Genomic DNA, 18,753 nt, shown 5'->3' with positions numbered 1-18,753 from the left:
GATGAACCCCTTCAATTATTATCCAAGGGCAACCTATTTTTTCTACCATTTGGACAGATTAGGCAACACACAACATGCTATAGAACTAACTAGTAGAATAGTACACATATGTCTAGCACTAATAGAGCCTATACGGAAGTCGCACAACAATTTATAATCTAGTGAAATGTGTAGGAGTCGTGCATGAAAAAACAGTCATGCATTTTATGGAGTGACAAACGGCATAATTTTTTCTTTACCAAATATCTGTTGATGATGACAAGAGAACATATTATTAGGGATACATATGAATTTAGGCATGGAGGCCACTGGTACTGCCATATTTTTATTGGATAATTTTAGGTTAACGGGCGGTCTTAGATTGCCTTTAGGCTACCAAGGAATCGAGGTTGCATATGAGACACCCAAAGGAGAATGGGAGATTAGGCTAATGGATTTTGGCTAGATAATACATGAGAATATCCTTTTTTACCTTGTTTCCGTCGATTATATCTTAGCATTATTTTTAGAACGCCAACGCTAAAATATACGCGGTGGCAGGCTGTTTTTTAGCGTCGCTAAAAAATTGGGGAAGGTTTAGGTGGATTGTTGGAGTTCATTTTTTCTCTCTTTTTTCCTAAAAAAGGTATTGGGGGTAAGATTAGCAGCCTTCCCCAATTTTTTAGCGACGCTAAAAAACAGTCTGCCACCGCGTATATTTTAGCGTTGGCGTTCCTCCCCCAATCCTGATTCCCGCACGCCCGTGTGTCCCTTCCGATGGGCCCAATACGATGACGTGGCCTGTGTTTGAAATATTGGGGGCTATTTATTAGCGATCTGCTGTGGACTAATATGTTTTTGGGAAAAAAAAATTTAGAAGAATCCCCAATACATAGTTTTGGGGAAGAATTTTTTAGGATACTCTTGGAGTTGCTCTAATTTTGCAAAAGTGAATTTTTTTCGCCTTGGTGACAAGTATGTGGGAAAATACTTGTTCTTTTTCCTTTAAAGCGCACCACTCGTTCTTTTCCCTTACCTCTCCAACATTCTTTCAGTCCATTTTCCCCACCTCGGCAAACCAAGTACGCTCTGTTGCCTTCCCACCCATATCTTTTTTTTGGTCTACCTCCGGCGAGGGCCTTTTAATTTGTTGAGGCTATGCTTTACAACTTAATTTCTGCTAGTTCCTTCTCCCAAAACCTCAAGGCAACACGTGAATACTTAGATCATCTATCATCTTTTGTTTGCGATCATATTTTTACATCTTTTTATTTTGAGTTGAGATCTCAATTCTTGTATCCCTAAGTCAAAAGTTTTTCGGTGGTCTAAAGTCTCGTATCAGGATTCTGGATACAAGGATGCAAAAGAGGTGAAGGGTCTGTTGATGCTTCTTGGGGCTATCACCTATTTTGGTAAATCATTAGATCTGAAGTTGATTCGAGTTCAAAAAGTTTTATATCCCAAGGTTTAACACTTGAAATTCAGCGTTGATGAGGTTTTAAGTTCATGGTTAAAAAAATCTAAAGCTTGGAGTTGCAAGTTCAAAGTTCATGATTCAAGATCAAATTCATGTGCGTTAAAACTGTTGATTTTGAGTTTAAATTTAAGATTCATGCATTGGTGAGTGCTAGTTAGTCCGAGATGTGTTACCGGTTTGAAAATTCAAATTGGGTCCTATCAATTAATTGACTTCATTAGTTTGCAATATCTTTCAATTATTTTCTTTTAGGAAAATTGCATATTCTATCTCTTTCAATGACATGCATATCTTTTCAATCAACAGGATAGATATCTTTCTACCACAATGCATATCTAAGTTTATATCTTTTCAGTCAATGGTGCGGTATGGATATCTAACTTTCTATACCTCTGTCAATCAATGCATTGCATGCATATCTAACTTTCTATCTCTTTGAATTAATGGTATTCTATATCTAACTTTCTATCTCTTTCATTACTAATATTTGTATCTAGCAAATCTTTTGTTGGGGCTTGGAGTTGTTGATTTTGAATTCTAAAATAGTATCCAAGTTTCAATTCATAACCCATGTAAGTCCATGGTGTGCTAGTAGATAAACATTATTAGTTGTAGGAGATAGAATGATGCATTTCTAAAATAGGGAGATAAAAGATGTTGTTCAAAGAGTGAAATGTATATATCTCCCTAATCAATGACAAGATCATATCAGATTCGCTCATTGTATTTTGTACACGAGTGTGCCTCCCATACGCCTATAAATACACCGATACACGGCAACCTCTTTCCACGAACAGCACCGCAGAAAATCCATGGCCTCAGAGTGGGGGTGGCCTTCTCCTTCCTCGGATGCTCTTCTCCTCACGGCGAGTTCGTGAGGGGGAGAGAGAAGGGGAGAGCCCTCTCCTTCCTGGGCTTTCGCGCCTCGTGCCCCACCACACCTTTTCGAACTCGAGCACCCACGCGCCCGTGCCCCACGCACCCTCACGCGCGCTCGCCGCCCTCCCACCGTCACTGACACCATGCCCCGTATCACGCTATGGCCCAGATGCAGGCAGGTGGACGTGGTCCTCGCAGGCCCATAGCCCCCTGCAGGCACCGCACTTCCCTGTGGGGCCCAGTGCCCCACAGTTCAAAATCTGAATTCGTCAGGAGAGAGGAAAGGTCTCCAAAGCCTGGAGGAGGAGAGAGGAGTGGAAGCGGAGGCCGAGGCGGAGGCGGAAGCGATGCTGCGCGGCGGCGGGTCGCGAACCTCGGCGAAGCCCCGACGCCCCCACTCCCGCCAGCGGCCGCCGTCCCCGCCCGCCCCGTCGCGTCGAGGTGAGTGATTTCGTTCCAAGCACAGAGCGAGCTTCCTCCGTTTCCGCATTTTCCATTTCTAACCAAAGGTTTTGTTTTTTTTTTCCGCGCTGTGGTTGCGCAGCAAGCGGGGCTGCTGCCGCCGCCGCCCCCGAATCGAAGGAACCGTTGGTGTTGGAGGCTCCGGTGGTGTCTTCCATGGAAGAAACATCGGTAAGTAGCATTCCCCGTCTCTTCTTTTTTACTTTTCACCAAGGTTTTTGATTATTACAGCTGCTGCTCTTGTCGTACTACTGTTCTTGTTGTACTACTGCACGTTTAATTGTGCCCCTTCCAAGTTCCAAACGCATGCACCTATTTAATCATGCTTCGTGGTTTCAAAAAATTAATTAATTAATTATGCTTGGATTAGATTTTTATATTTTAACCCAAGATTCAATTCTCTTGCCAGTCATTATTTTGGCACGATTGTGTACCTGATTCCTAGTAATTTCAACTTTTGCATGATTGCACCAGTTCACTTTTGAATTCAAGCGAGGATTTAAAAGGGCAAAGAAGGCAATGTTGCCGCCTATGGATGCGCCAAGAGACGAAGACAACATAAGAGAGGTACACAATGCAGTACTGTTGTCCACAAATGTATTTCTACATACATTAAAAGATGTCTGCTTAAGTGCTTAGTGAACTACCACCTGATCTCTTCTCTGTTTTTTTTTCCAGGGCTTCTCTAACAAGTCAAATACTGTTCCTGCGAAGAAAGAGGCACCGAAGCAGGTGGAGTTCACCCATTGCTCGCCTGGCATCGTTGCTAGGCTGATGGGCCTTGACACCGTGCCTCGCCCCAAAAAAGTTCTTGACCGGTGTCAGAGTGACAACCAGGCTAATCTGCAACGACACTTGTTTGGAGTTGTTCAAGAAGTGGCCCATGCTTCATCTGGAGATCAGCCATGCAACGTCAGTTCTGATGAGCTGCCAGCAGTGAAGGATGTTTTTGAGGTGACAGAGATGGAGAACATGGCGATGCATAAGGTGTTGGAGCCTCGAAATGAGGAGCAGTATCTGAGAAACTTGGAGGCTGATCTGGAATTTGTGAGGCAAAAGTTCTTGGATGCCAAGCGCCTTGCCACTGATGAAGGGCATAGGAATTCTAAGGAGTTCAGTGAAGCACTTGATATACTCCACTCAAAAAAGGATGTCTTTCTTGAAATCCTTGAGGAGAATAGAACTGCAGTGTCAGGATTCTCAGGACATATCCTTAGTCACAGTGGGTTGCAGTGTTCTCCTAGTACAAGTAATACTGCTGCTACAGAATTGTCTGTGGAAACTTCAGTTGCGTCAGTGGAGTCGTTGGCACCAAATGGGGGCAAGATTAAAGGTTCAAGCCATCGCTCTCAAATCGTAGTTCTGAAGCCAAACCTTCAAAGGAAAAGTTTCACACCTGTTGTGTCAAGCCAAGAAACATCAAAATATAAGCAGAGGAGGGGTAGACAGCATTCAAATCCCCCGCGCCATAGTAAACAATATTCTGTCCCACAAAAGAATGAAGTTCTGGAAGAAGAGGGTATAGCAACACAGAAGGTTAGGAAACAAACAACTAAAAGTGGCAGCATGAGGAGACAGTCCAAGGAGGAATATAGCCTTGCTGCGTACACTGAGAAGACAAAAGTTGCTTCTACCTCTCATGATGAGGTCATGCCCATTTATTCAAGCCTGCATTCTGCTGGACCATCAGTGAGTAGGAAGGCCAGAAAGCACCTCTCTGAACGATGGCAAATGGCCTGCCAATCTGGTTCAGAAAGTTCAATTTCTAAAGGAATAACAACACTAGGTGAAATGCTCGGACTATCTGATGGAGATGCACCAAAAGAAACCTCCCACAAAGGATCATCAGATCCAAACTTTAGTCGCTCTAATTTGAGAGAGGTACCAGCCAGCCCTCTTGGTATTAGCAGTAAAGATGGATGGAAGACATGGATTTACTGTGAAGATGATTCAAGGGGTGGTATGTCAAGGAATTTTCCCAGGTCCAAGTCTCTTCCAGCCTCATTGACCACCTCTACAAAATTATCAAGCAGGAGGCAGTCCGCACCAACCTGTAGGTTGCCTATTCTGAAAGATATATTGAATACACCCACTGATGAATCTGAAAATGCACCTGTCAGGAAGAGATCACCAATCAGAAATGCAAAACAGAGAAATGGAAGGGCAATTGTTCATCAAGGGAAGGAAAATATGCTACCTGAGAAAGAGATTCATGTAACTTTAGAAAAAGCAAGGCATAGCATCTGCATTTCTGATCTGTCTCAGGCAAGCAATATATATACTGAAAAATACCCTGATGATGATATCAGAACTGAGGATCAGCAAAAATCTGATTCTGTTGTTCAACATGATAAGAAAAATTTGGAAGGTCATATGGGGTGGGCATATCAGACACTAGCAACATCGTTTTCAGAGACAAAAGAAGTTCTATCGATTCAGAATCAGGATATCATAGCATTGGAGGTATGTTGCAACAGTATTATTATTGTTAAGCAGTTTAACATTTTCACTTGTCAATGTTAGTTGGTCAATATGCATAAACAATTGGTTGGCTATATGGTAGACTGTAATCCTATCAACAACACAAAAAATATTTTAAGGAACTAGAGTTGCCTTTTGGTGTTGACATTAAGAGTCATTGTCTCATTTCTGGAGGAAGAAATGTGCAAGACTTGAGTTGGGTGGGTTAAGGGGTGGACAGTCAACTTAACTTTCTGGTCCAGATAAAATTCTACTGGTTATTTATTTTGTCTGCACAATTTATGATTCCGCAACCATCTCAAGTAATTTTTGTCCTGATATGAAAATTTAGCTCCAAACTGAATAATTGCATTCTGATTTAACATCTGGTTCTAGGAGGGAAGAAGCCCATCAGTGGAGATTGACATTGCTCAAGTTGACACTCGAGCAACACAATCATCAGCGAGTATTGCAAGTGGAGGGAGTTGTGAATGCTCAAGTCCAAGTGCTTCATCGCCACGTAGTTCTGGTGAAGAGACTTCTTATTCTGGAATATTTAAAAGCATCAACGTTGGTATTCAAGGTTAGTACATCAAAACCAATTCAATTTTTCTTCACTTCATATGGTTTAATATACTGAATATTATCCCTGCCTCTTCTGAAAAATGCAGAACTCAGAGCACAACTGAAGATGCTGAAGATGGAAGGCCAAGATGACATCTGTGGAGACTATTCTGATACGCTGTCAACTGGTGAGTGCAACAATATAAACATCGCAACGTACCAAGCAACTGAAGAGCTACCTATATTCAAGAATGAGGAGGACAGGGATTTATGTTATGTCCAGGACATGCTTGCAAGTGTGTGTGACTTACCAGATTACCTGGAAGGTTGGCAGGTGGACTCAGATGTGTTTCTATTGCTTGAAAACAAGTATTGCAAGCTGCTCCTGTGGTCACAATCAGACAGGAAACTTCTGTTTGATCTTGTGAACTCTATCTTGGCTGACATGACTACTCCTGACAACAGTTTGCATTCAAAGATTATGATGAAATGCTGGCCTGAAATTAATCGCGAACAGTTAGCTGAAAGTGTCTGGCAATTGGTGCAGAAGCAAAGTAACTATGAGCAGTTTGCACTGGAGGATGTTCAGCCTTTGCCACTGGACCATCGTTCTGAGCTAGAAGTGATTGGAATGAAGATTGCCAGGATGATCCATGATGATCTTATAAAAGGTTCTATCGTCGAATTCTTGTCACAGGAGAACTACCTTGTTAGCTACTGAAGTTTAGGGTAGTAGTGGTTAGAGTTGCTGACCTAATGAATAGCGTAACCTGCTGCAAACCACTAGTTTGCGAGATGGTTTACTATGTAATGGGGGGGGGGGGGGGGGGCGCACCATTTGATTGCCTTGAATATGGAGCCTTGTAAAAATATTTGGAACTGTGGGAGCAATGCATCTCTGGGCTGGGCTAAAATGTATCTCATGTAGTTGCATTGTTTCCTTTGCATCTGGTGCAGCTTATGCCAGTTTTGTGAATAAACCATGGTTTTTAAGCCAGGTTCAGGAGACCTGGCTGGACTACTGTAATATCCAATTGCTTGCTGGATATCTGTACAGGTTGTGTGTGGTTCCAGGTTTTCAGTTTTACTATCTAGCTGAGACTCTGAGAGCTTCAGGGAGCATCTGATTCCCACTTTCCTTCTCTTGTGCAGATGTCAGGTGGCTTCAGGATTTTGTTCTCTGCGAGGAGGATCCTTTCATCAATCTTTGCAGATTTGCTTGTTGCTGCATTGTCGTTCCCTTTGTGCGTTCTTCGTCACTTTAGGAGGATGTTGTTTCAATTGTTCCTTTGGCCAATTCTGTCCTAGGGTATTTGGATCTATGGAGTAATTTTTAGTACGGGTCACATCAAATGTTTGGATACCAAGTAGTAGGACTAAATGTAAACTAATTATAAAACTAATTGCATAAACCGTGGTTAATTCACGAGACGAATCTATTAAGCCTAATTAATCCATGATTAGCACATATTTACTGTAGTATCACATGGTCAAATCATGAACTAATTAGGCTTAGGCTTAATAGATTCGTCTCGCGAATTAGCTTTCATTCATGCAATTGGTTTTGCAATTAACCTATATTTAATACGCATAATTAGTACCTAAATATTTGATGTGACATGAACCAAACTTTAGTCCAGTCTTCCAAACCGGGCCGTATACAACTTGTCATTGCTCTGATAGATGATGATGAGGGCAATCGTTCAGCCTCGCCTTGTGGTTGACTTGACCATGACTGGAGCAAGGTAAACGTCGTTAGTCTTTGTCTTCGTCGCAAGTCCTGGTGCCAGCTGGTGCCAGGCATTGCTTGGGCCCTGCAAGGACAGTTAGCTGGGGTGGTAATGGCATGGCAAGTTCTGAAGTCTTCCCCGTCCGTCTGCTGGACATGCATGCAATCCTGGTTGCGTCGATGGAGTTCATACCATGGGTGTTCTGCGACCTTTTCCTATATACTCCGTATTATATATAGACGAGAGCCTCCTCTTCCTTCTCCCAGCAGCACACATATGTGCACCATCAGCCAATCATAGATACTCCTCTGCTCCATCTCCAGTTGATTCCCGTCTCCATGCCTGATGGCTCTCCTCTACATACTACTCTTTGGCTTCCTCTTGTCTTCCATGCACACTCCTCCGTGTTCTGCCGCACCGGCAAATGATGACACTCTCATGGCAGGCCAGGTGCTTGCCTCCGGCGACAAGCTCATCTCAAGAAATGGCAAGTTCGCGCTCGGCTTCTTTCAGTTCCAGCCACCACCAACAGCCGTCATCAGTAAGTCCACCAACAGCAACACCACCACCTTACCCTCCCTTGGCTGGTACCTTGGCATATGGTTCAATGAGATCCCAGTTTTCACCACCGTGTGGGTTGCTAATAGGGAGAAGCCCATCAATGACGCTGACATCAAGTTAACAAAGCTCAAAATCTCAAGAGATGGCAATCTTATCATTGCCACCTTACAGAATGCCAGCACAGAGTCCATAATTTGGTCCACAACTCACTTCGTCAATAAGCCAACAAGAACTAGCATAAACACTACTACTGCCGCTGTTCTCATGAACAATGGAAACCTTGTCCTCATAGCAGAAAGCTCATCGAATGGAACCTCATTGTGGCAGAGCTTTGACTACCCAACAGATGTCGCGCTTCCTGGTGCCAAGTTAGGCCGGAACAAGGTCACCGGTTTGAACCGGCGTTTCATATCAAAGAAGAGTCTCATTGATCCAGGTCTTGGCTCTTACATCCTTGAACTAGACTCCAATGGGATGTTGTCCCATAAGCGTCGTAAGCCCCCTTTTGTAGTGTATTGGTCTTGGTCATCCAGCAAATTTGCATACACACTTTTATTAGTACTCAACGGGCTGCTAGGCTCAGATCCACGTACCAATAAAGGTTCGCTTAAACCCGCATATGTCAACAACAATGAAGAGGAGTGCTTCACGTACACCTCATCAGATGAATCATCTTCCACATTCGTCTCAATAGACATCTTTGGTCAGATTAAACTGAATATTTGGTCGCAAGCCGAACAATCTTGGCAAACCATATATGCCCAACCTGCTGATCAGTGCAATCTATTGGCTGCTTGTGGACCTTTCACAGTCTGCAACGCCAATTCGCATCCATTTTGTGGCTGTATGGAGGGCTTCTCTCCAAAGTCACCTCAGGATTGGGAAGTCGATGATCCAACTGCAGGATGCGTCAGAAATACTCACTTAGACTGCACAACAGGTTACAAAAACACGACAAGTTCAACAGACATGTTCCACTCCATAGCTCATGTTACATTACCCTCTTACCCCCATAACATAGAAGATGTTACAACTCAGAGTGAATGTGAAGAAGCTTGTCTTAATAATTGCTCTTGCACTGCTTATTCCTATAGCAGTGGCAGATGCTCTATCTGGTATGATGAATTGTTCAGTCTAAGTCAAACTGATGGCATTGAAAATTTTTCTGATAATGATCTTTACCTTCGCCTTGCTACCAGAGGTATGCAAAGTTTGGGGGAAAACAACAAAGTAAGATCAAGAATTGTTATTGCTGCAGGCATTGCTAGTTGCGGATTACTAATTTTCATGCTAATGTTTTGGAGCAAAAAAATCAAGTGGTGTGGTGTGCCATTACTTGGAAGTCAAGGTAGTGGTGGTGGAATTACAGCCTTCAGATATACTGATTTAGGCCATGCTACTAAACACTTCTCACAAAGGCTGGGAGGAGGTGGTTTTGGTTCTGTATTTAAGGGAGTGTTAAGTGACCGGACTTCTATAGCTGTGAAAAGGCTTGATGGTGCCCGTCAAGGAGAAAAGCAATTCAGGGCCGAGGTAAGCTCAATTGGATTGATCCAACACATCAACCTAGTCAAACTTATTGGATTCTGCTGTGAAGGTGATAAGAGGCTACTCGTGTATGAGCACATGTCAAATGGTTCTCTTAATGCCCATCTATTTCAGAGCAATGCTTCTACTATCCTTAGCTGGAGCACCAGGTATCAAATAGCCATAGGAGTTGCTAGGGGACTGTCCTACTTGCATCATAGTTGCCGAGAATGCATCATACATTGTGATATTAAGCCAGAAAATATACTTTTAGATGCATCATTTCTTCCTAAGATTACAGACTTTGGGATGGCAGCAATTGTAGGAAGGGATTTTAGCCGAGTTCTGACTACATTTAGAGGCACCGCAGGGTATCTTGCCCCAGAGTGGCTCAGCGGAGTTGCTATTACACCAAAAGTTGATGTCTACAGCTTTGGTATGGTACTGTTGGAAATCATATCAGGAAGAAGGAACTCATCCGAAGCATACACCAGCAACAGTTATCAGGCTGTTTATTTCCCAGTGCAAGCCAGCAGCAAGCTCCATGAGGGAGATGTGCAGAGTTTGGTGGACCCACAGTTACGAGGTGACTTTGATTTAGCAGAGGCTGAAAGGGTATGCAAGGTTGCATGTTGGTGCATTCAAGATAACGAGGTTCATCGTCCAACAATGGTTGAAGTTGTCCGGGTTCTTGAGGGTCTCCAGGAGGTTGATATGCCCCCAATGCCAAGACTACTTGCAGCTATTACAGAACGCTCTGATGTGACTTCAATGTAATAGTTCATAAATTCTTTCTAGTTGATTTTTATTTTCAGGTGTCAAAGTAGACAACATCATTCTTTATTTTCAGATGTTCAGTTCGTTCAGCCTTCCTTCAGCTGTCAGTCATGGGTCTGGGATGGGAGTTGGAGACCTCCAAGCAAATTTCGTGGCTTTGTTTGTCTCTGCATTATTGTTTGCACTTTGTACAGCGCCTCAGCGGACTATTGTTTATTTGGTCTGTTCTTATTGACGATCCTCTGATTACCAGGGCTCGGCTACACTGTAGCCAATGGCGACTTCTGCTTGAAAAAAATCAGCAGCTCGAGTTAGACGACAAGAACCAGTTTGTGCGAACTCTGCTCAACCTTTTTCTATAAACTTGCAATCCCCTTAATCCCTTATTCCTTCCCCCAACAGCAGAGAAGCACACAACACTACACACCTGCAGATCCATCAACAACTACTCATAGACACTCCTCTCTCCCACCTGCAGTTCATTTTCAGGCATTCTGATCTTTCCAAAATAAAAAAGGTCAATTGACCCCTGTATTTTTTTGGGAAATGTTTTTTTATTAGGGCTAAAACAAAGGACACCCATCCCCGGAGTACACACAGAGAGGCAGAGCAGAGATGGGCCTAGGAAAAATGGGCCATGGCCCCGGCTCTTCTGGCTCAAACTACCCACGCACCTCCCCATTTTTCGGCCCAGAAGAAGGCAGCCCAAGCCCAGTAGCCTACCATGTGACCACTTCAGGTCCACGGGCCACGACACCACGCGAACCCTTTCCACGGTGGCGCCGCCGCGCTGCTCAGTGCGCCGCTCTCCGGCGGTCCGGCCTGCTCTGCTCGGACAGTCGGACCTCGGCTCCGCCGCTCAGCTCGACAGTTCCTGCCTGCTGCCGGCGTTCTGCATTAGCCCTCCTGCCTCCGCTAGGTGCTGCCCTTCCTGACTCCGCGCGCGGAGGACCAGTGCCCGTGCGGCCGCGCCGCCGTCCGCCGAGCACTCCGCGCTCTCCGTTGCCCGCGGTCCGGTCCGGTGTGCAGTGAGAAGGGAGCATCGGGGCTAGCGTTCAGACAGCGGGCCTGCGGCCACTCCCATGGCATTGCAGCCATGCAGTGTTCTTTGGCCAAAGACTCAGGTAACCATCCACTGTTTAACTTGAGAATTAAGTAGGCCGATCCAAAGATGAAGGGTCTGTTCGCTTCAGCTTATAAGCTGGCTGAAAAGCTGCAACGGCTGATTTGTTGTGAGAGAAAAACACTGTTTTGTGGCTGATAAGCCGGTTGAATAAGCTGAAGCGAACAGGCCTGAAATCGCTGGAATTAGCGGATCATGAATCATTTGCATTGACTGCAATCTGAAACCATCTGAACTGCATCCTGTAGAATTTCTCGATGAATTGTGTGTTTGTGCTCATTGTGCTCCTGGTGTGTCATGTGTGGTTTGAGCCGTGGACCCCGGGCTCAGTCGAATCCTGCATTCCTGCCCCCGCTACTGTGCACCGTGCATCGAGCGATCCGGACGGCAGCAACCGCTAGCTCGTTATTGAAAGTCTTGGTTATGATGCATTGATGCTCTTCTCTCGATCGTATCCTGCACTAGAGTACTACTACGACCAAAGCTGACCAGAGGCTGCAACCCGGAGACTAGCCCGTGGTTTCTCCGGAAAATATAGCCATTGTATAGAATAAAGAGAGCGCGTGGGTGCCCATGGTTGCACTTCCACTACCGAGTAGAACACGTGGTTTTCGGTAGTGCTGTCCTGATCAGCCAGCTGAATCAACCACGTTCTTTCTATGGGGGTGTTTGGATCGAATGTTCGGAGGCTAATTACACTAGTAGAGAATTGGCCTTTAGTCCCGGTTGGTAGGGTGAAAAGACCTCCCCTTTTGTCCCGGTTGGTGTTACCAACCGGGATAAAATAGGTCACCATCCCAGGCGCTGCAAAAAAAAACCATCCCACCTACACACCACATCTAACTATATAGGAGATGCTATCCTTTTGTATTAACTCGTGGGGACCCTTTTATCCCGGTTGGAAACACCAACCGGGATAAAAGGGTTCGAGGGATTTAGTCCTCTTTCAGTCACCTCGTTGGGGGCTCTTTTATCCCAGTTTGAAACACCAACCGGGATAAATGATCCCCTTTATAAACCGGGATAAAAAGGGGGGTCTTTTATCCCGGTTGGTGTTTCAAACCGGGATAAAAGACCTCTCAGTGTCTTTTTTTCCCACTAGCCTTTGCAACCGGGATAAAAGGTCCCGGTTGGTGAGCCCCCACCAGTGACCGAGCTTTAGTCCCGGTTGGTGAACCTTTTGTCCCGGGCCAACTTTAAACCGGGACAAAAGACGGCGCATCGAAAGCCAATTCTCTACTAGTGTTAGGAGGATTAAATATGAGCTAATTATAAAACTAATTACACAGATGGAGGCTCATTCACGAGACGAATCTATTAAGCCTAGTTAATCCATCATTAGCATATGTTTACTGTAGCATCACATTGTCAAATCATGGACTAATTAGGCTTAATAGATTCGTCTCGCAAATTAGTCTCCATCTGTACAATTGGTTTTGTAATTAGTCTATGTTTAATACTCCTAAGTATCTAAATATTCGATATGACTAGAATTTTAAACACCCCATAAATATATGTCTCCTCCTCGTTCTTCCCCGAAGTCAAAAAATCGGAGCAGGGCACCACGCCACGCATAATCGTGCAGTCATCCATCCATTGTCAGTCAGTCATAGTACCTCTCTTTTCCAATTCTCTTCACCATGCGGCCATACCTACCCTGAACATATTACTATATTGGCTTATTGTAATCTTCTCTTCCTTGCACACTCCTGCTCCATGCTCCGCTGCTCATGGTAGGCCAAGCCCTCGCTGTCGGTGACAAGCTTGTCTCGAGAAACGAAGTTTGCGCTCGGCTTCTTCCAGCCAAGCTCAGGCATCATCAGTTTATGTAATTGCAAACTAGATGTAACTTGAACTCTCTTCTTCTTAAATGAAAAGTCAGCGCTCCTGTCACTGAAAGTTAAAAAAAAAGGCATCATCAGTATACCGTTGTATGGGTTGCTAATAGGAACAAGCCAATCAGCAATCCCAAGCTCAACCTAGCTAATACAGCTGAAAATCTCAGGAGATGGCAATCTAGTCATCTTAAACCATGCCACTGGATCCATAATCTGGTCCACTCACATTATCAATAAGACACAAACCGTTGTGGCAGAGCTTTGACTACCCAACACATGTTTTTCTTCCTGACGCCAAGTTTGGCCGGAATAAGGTCACCGGTTTGAATCGTCAGTACATCTCAAAGAAGAACCTGATTGATCCGGGTCTTGGCTCATACTGTATTGAACTTGACACCAATGGGGCAATGATCCTAAGGAGCCGTAACCCCTCTATAGTGTATTGGTCTTGGTCATCAGGAAGTTCATTATCCTCTAAACTTGTACCACTATTCAAGGCAATACTAGACATGAATCCACAGACCAAAGGGTTGATTAGCCCCGCATATATTGATAACAATGAAGAGGAGTACTACACATACACCTTATTGGATGAACCATCTTTGATATTCGCCTTACTAGACATCTCTGGTCAGATCAAGATGAATGTTTGGTCACAAGCCAGACAGTCTTGGCAAACATTATATGCCTAACCTGCTGTTCCCTGCACTGCGTATGCTACCTGTGGACCTTTCACAGTCTGCAACAGCAATTCAAACCCATTCTGTGACTGTATGAAGAGCTTCTCTCTGAAATCACCTCAGGATTGGGAGCTTGATGACCACACAGGAGGGTGTGTCAGAAATACTCCCTTAGATTGCAATATTAAGGAAAACAGAACAAGTTCAACATACATGTCCCTTAGATTAGTGGCCTGGACGGGGCGTGCCACTCGTCCCGACTTTCCCCGACCTCTTTAGTGTCTTTAATGCGCTTACGGCCGCTCCTCACCATGATGTCTGTCGCTAGGTCCCATCTCGCCCACGGGACCGTACTGGGTTTGGCGCGGTGGCATGGCCTTGATCTTAATAGGTCTTCTTGCCGGCGAAGGTGATGATGATACCGGGACGCATGGGCACGTACGGCCGCGCGTGGCCTCGTCTTGCAGGCCGTCCTAGGCGGTTCGAAGGGTGTAGCCTTACCCTCAGACCTCCTGGTTAAAGGTCAGCTCCCCTCGCCCGGTCATGTCTCCGGCGTGGGGTGGTCGGGGGGGGGGGGGGGTTGTGAGGGGCACGCCCCACATTTAATGCCTCTCGTACAGCACAGGTCTTGCTGAGTCAAGGAGTGGGTGAGGCGCTGTGGGCCCCTTGCGGACCCTGGCCTCGAGTTGGCTGAGCCGGCGAGTCATGACTCTTGACTGTCAACCAAGGGAGGTTGGGTGGTGGGCCGCAACGTCGTGTGGGCCGTTTCCAGGATGCTTCCAACTGTTGGGCATTTGATCTTTTGGTGCCTGATCACCTTAAGCCATGCCTTTTGATGCCTGATCGCCTTAAGCCCATTTCCTGAGGGTACAGGAACTGTCACATATGCTTCATAGTTTTCAGCAATGTTCAAATTTCTAACGTGGATCGGAAGGAATAAAGCAAGGCAGACTTTCAATTGTTAAATTATATATATGATGGGTCTCTCTCTCTTTTTGAATGGTCTCAATTATGTCAGGACTAGAAATATGTGCGTGATCCTAAAGCATACTTGTTCAGAAGTTAAACTGCTCTGGAGGCGGTACGGTGGAGCTCTCCCACCACATTCGCACGGACACATCACTAATGCTTTATATTTTTTCAAGTATGTTGGTTTGCCGTGCATCAGGAATTATGAAAGTACTCTCAACTAGAAATATGCTGGTGCCATTTGCTATGGCGTGATTGGTAGGTGGGACAGGAGCGTCCGGAGGACCATCCGGCACCATCTCGTACACTTGGGCGTGATTGGTTCCCCTCCCCGCACCATATGCCCGCACCCCCTCGTTCACTCCACCCCTTCCATCCCGCATCCCTCTGTCCGCCCAAAAAAGACCTTCCCTCGCGAGCCAGGATGGCACGGTGCAGGTGAGCGTGCAGGGCTCATGTGACATACACCCAAAACTCTCATCCATACATGTAACCAAACACGATCCCATCTCATAATGGACCAACAACAAAGACAACCGAACACAGCTGGGTGCACGGTTTCAGCCTGCCTCCCGTTAGCCTGGGCCGGTCCTCCATCCCGGCTCCCCATGCCCGGAGCAGCCAATCACGCCCTATCTTCCTTTGTCCAGATGACATGCCTCAGCTTTTTTGTTCTACGGGAGTTGTTGAGCAATTTTTGTGGCTTTTTGCTGCATTGCCATTGTCCTTTTACGTTCTCGGTCGCCTCAGGAGGACATTATTATTTTTACTGTGATTTCCTATGGTCAGTTCTGAGCTTTGACTAACGATCTTCATTCTCACCACTCTTCCGGACGACCATGCATGATGGAATGATCTTTCAGCGGCTCAAGTACGATGACAAGGACCAGTTGTGAGTTGATTGCTGGAGACGAGGATTCAGGCGTGAGGTGATGGTCACCATTCATCTAAAGGTGAGCATGGTAAACTCTGAACTACACTCGTACGTAGGCGTGGTGAACTGATTATTACTGTACTTTACAACTGTGTTCCAAACTTCCATGCCCACCTTTGTTTGGCAGTGGCTGGACCAAATTAATGCGATGGTTATATTGAGGGAGGCTGCACATCAGCAGCGTATTTCATTGCTTGGGATTGGGATGGAGGCCTCGTCCCGTGCTTGACTTCCGTGCGTGGATGGACCGAGCTATGAAGGCAGTTGGAATCTTCATTGGAAAAACTGGTGCAGGCGCTGCCTGAGTAGTCGAGGTCATCCAGCTTGCTCAAAGCTGACTCGACGGAGACTAGAATTGCCCGGCACATGTTCTTGGCGAGTCACCTCGCCGCCGCACATATCCGCCGAGACCTCTCGCCGGCCGGTGTGCGCCAGCCGCTGAAAAAGAACGGCACAGCGACCGCCGCTTGCCCAGAAAATTTCAGACCATCGGATTGTATTTGTATTGAATTGTATCCGACCATATATTTTTTGTCTGATAAAGGAAGCTCTAGTGTTGTATCCGACCATAGAGAGTTTTACAGAGATGTGACGGGAGTGGCCGCGTTGAGAAGTCTGTCTCTGTAGTGCCGATCGCACTGCGCAAAGGAGCAGCTATCCCGAAAACAGAGCGAGTGTGCGTGCGTGTCTGCATCGATCAGCAGTGTTGGAAACTTTGTAGCCTTCGGAGATGCTCAGCGCGTTCGGCAGCGCGTTAAGCCGCTGCTGCGGCTGCTGGCTGCCGCAGCCGGTGCTGTAGCGCTGCAGCTGCTGCTGTAGCGCTGCAGCTGCTGCTGCCGCCGCCGCTAAGCCTGGTAGTAACGGCCGTTTGGCCCGCCGGGTGTGCGTGCTAATAGGCCGTTTGGGCCACATTAGTTGCAAGGTTAAATTTAGTCCGGTTGCAACTCAAATTTATGCAGGAAACCAATGAAGCAAACCGAATTTGCGTACTCTATTTTACAAAATGAAACAATTAAAATGTGTGGGACTACAAATAATAATAGAATTGTGCATACTTGTAAAATATAAGGTTGTTAAAAAACAGAAATTAAATTGTTCCTGTACCGAAACGAGCGAGAGAGCGGTAACGACTTATCCTTACCAATTTCCAAAGTGGTTTCCGTACTGATACGCTACTACGTTCGAAAATAAATTTTGTAGCGGTTAATGCAACTACAGTATCTAAATGGTGCGCGCCAAACATAACAAACACACTCGAGCTTACGAACGTACACACAACATATTACAAATTCGTACATACAAATTACAACATGATTTACACACATACATCCCGCGTCTACATCAACGAGATGCCCGCAGCAATCCAATCTCGGACACTGCCCATATCAGGTGTAGCATTAGCTGCCACCCATTCGGACACCGCATAGTCCGGTTCTCGCGCCCTGGACGATCCTGCAGAACTGTCATTTCCAACGTCCAACAAATAATTATGCAGTGCAAAGCAAGCAATAACAATCTTGGTTTGTCGTTCTCTCGAATATAGTGGCACTTCCCGCAGAATGTGCCACCTCGATTTCAGGACACCGAAGGCGCGTTCCACCACATTCCGAAGACTGGAATGGTGAAAATTAAATTTCTCCTCCAATGTGTCGGCCTCCCTTCTGCTAAACTTCTCGAGGTGATACCTGGTATTTCTATACGGGCCCAGATACCCTTCGCGAACGGCGTACCCCGAGTCGACCAAATAATAGCGGCCTGCAGGTAATCACAACAAATCAACATTAGTGCACCACATTTTCTTGATTAATCTACATGTGCCACTCTTATAAGTCACATACCTGCAGGTGGATGTGGGTACGTCCGTGCCGACATACAGTCACGCAATACCGCCATGTCGTGACATGAGCCTGCCATGCCAGCTCCTACGTACGTGAAACGCATGTCCATATCGCATATGGCTAGCACGTTGAAGCTTGTGAATCCTTTTCTGTTTAGGAAATCCAAACGGGACTCACGGCCGACAATTACTGGAATGTGCGTACCGTCAAGCGCACCTATGCACCCATCAAAGAACGGTGCATATTGGGTCAGCTTGTGATTGACCGTCGAGTACGCTCTATCCTTTGGAGCGATGACTTGCTGGGCAAACGAATACATTACATTCGCCACATGCGCCATCTTCCTACTCACCGTGTCCAGACTCCGGTCAAACCTTTCTCTAATCTGCCGGCACGCTTGCTGTGTCGCACATGCCCACACAAACATAGCTAACGCCTCAACGGATTCTACCCCTTGCGACGTTGTCAACCCATGGTTGCTAACCAACACGTCGTGCAAGTGAAGGAACGTGTCGGGATACATACGAAAATTGTCGTAGCACCGCCTCCTGTCCCGGAGGTTCAGCTCCACCCACTGCCGACCCGTCAGGCGTGGCAGCTCAACTGGCAAGTCGACAGGTCGGTTCCGTCTAGCACGATTTATGCTGCGAAGCTCCTCATATGCGGCTGCAGCTCCTCCTAAACATCTCATATCAAACACGGAGCTGCTGTCGCTGCCGGTGTCACTGTTGTGTTCCTCTGGAGCACTCATACTTGAAATACCTGTCCAAAATGAAAACACAGCTTATAAGACAAGGTGAACAACGTTATGTATACCGAGAGCAGGTAGAACTAGTTTGCACAAAAAATTGAACGTAACTTAACTTCAAAGTAACTTAGCAACATAACTTATACGTGCAACTGAACAGATGCAACTAACTAATAGAATTGGTGGACATTCAGATACACCAGAACA

General features: G+C 45.8%; 2 protein-coding genes across 3 annotated transcripts; both read left to right on the top strand.

The window, feature by feature from the left end:
• The first annotated feature begins 2,255 nt into the window (after positions 1 to 2,255).
• On the top strand, positions 2,256 to 6,643 carry LOC117850060 (uncharacterized). The gene is made up of 6 exons (XM_034731839.2): positions 2,256 to 2,776; positions 2,880 to 2,968; positions 3,272 to 3,364; positions 3,476 to 5,260; positions 5,654 to 5,840; positions 5,929 to 6,643. The coding sequence occupies exons 1-6, from the start codon at positions 2,683 to 2,685 to the stop codon at positions 6,540 to 6,542; spliced, it is 2,862 nt and encodes a 953-aa protein (XP_034587730.1). The 5' UTR covers positions 2,256 to 2,682; the 3' UTR covers positions 6,543 to 6,643.
• Positions 6,644 to 7,687: 1,044 nt separating this feature from the next.
• Positions 7,688 to 11,818, top strand: LOC117851017 (G-type lectin S-receptor-like serine/threonine-protein kinase At2g19130). 2 transcript variants are annotated; one of them, XM_034732919.2, is made up of 2 exons: positions 7,688 to 8,092; positions 9,371 to 11,818. In XM_034732919.2, exons 1-2 carry the CDS (start codon positions 7,897 to 7,899, stop codon positions 10,414 to 10,416), a joined length of 1,242 nt encoding a protein of 413 aa, XP_034588810.1. In that variant the 5' UTR covers positions 7,688 to 7,896; the 3' UTR covers positions 10,417 to 11,818. The 2 variants fall into 2 exon arrangements, with proteins under 2 accessions (XP_034588810.1, XP_072148657.1); XM_072292556.1 differs by having other exon boundaries at positions 7,954 to 8,092; positions 8,199 to 11,818.
• The last annotated feature ends 6,935 nt before the right edge of the window (positions 11,819 to 18,753 follow it).

The sequence above is a fragment of the Setaria viridis genome, chromosome 3 (genome assembly GCF_005286985.2).
Source record: "Setaria viridis chromosome 3, Setaria_viridis_v4.0, whole genome shotgun sequence".
Lineage (NCBI taxonomy): Eukaryota > Viridiplantae > Streptophyta > Magnoliopsida > Poales > Poaceae > Setaria > Setaria viridis.
This window is presented reverse-complemented; position numbering and strand designations above follow the sequence as displayed.

Bases quoted from the DNA above. Each gene is read 5' to 3' on its own strand.
- LOC117850060 (XM_034731839.2), top strand. From the start codon at position 2,683: ATGCTGCGCGGCGGCGGGTCGCGAACCTCGGCGAAGCCCCGACGCCCC. The intron at 3,365-3,475 runs GTACACAATGCA...TTTTTTTTCCAG, and splicing joins ACGAAGACAACATAAGAGAG to GGCTTCTCTAACAAGTCAAA. The intron at 5,261-5,653 runs GTATGTTGCAAC...ATCTGGTTCTAG, and splicing joins AGGATATCATAGCATTGGAG to GAGGGAAGAAGCCCATCAGT.
- LOC117851017 (XM_072292556.1), top strand. From the start codon at position 8,377: ATGAACAATGGAAACCTTGTCCTCATAGCAGAAAGCTCATCGAATGGA.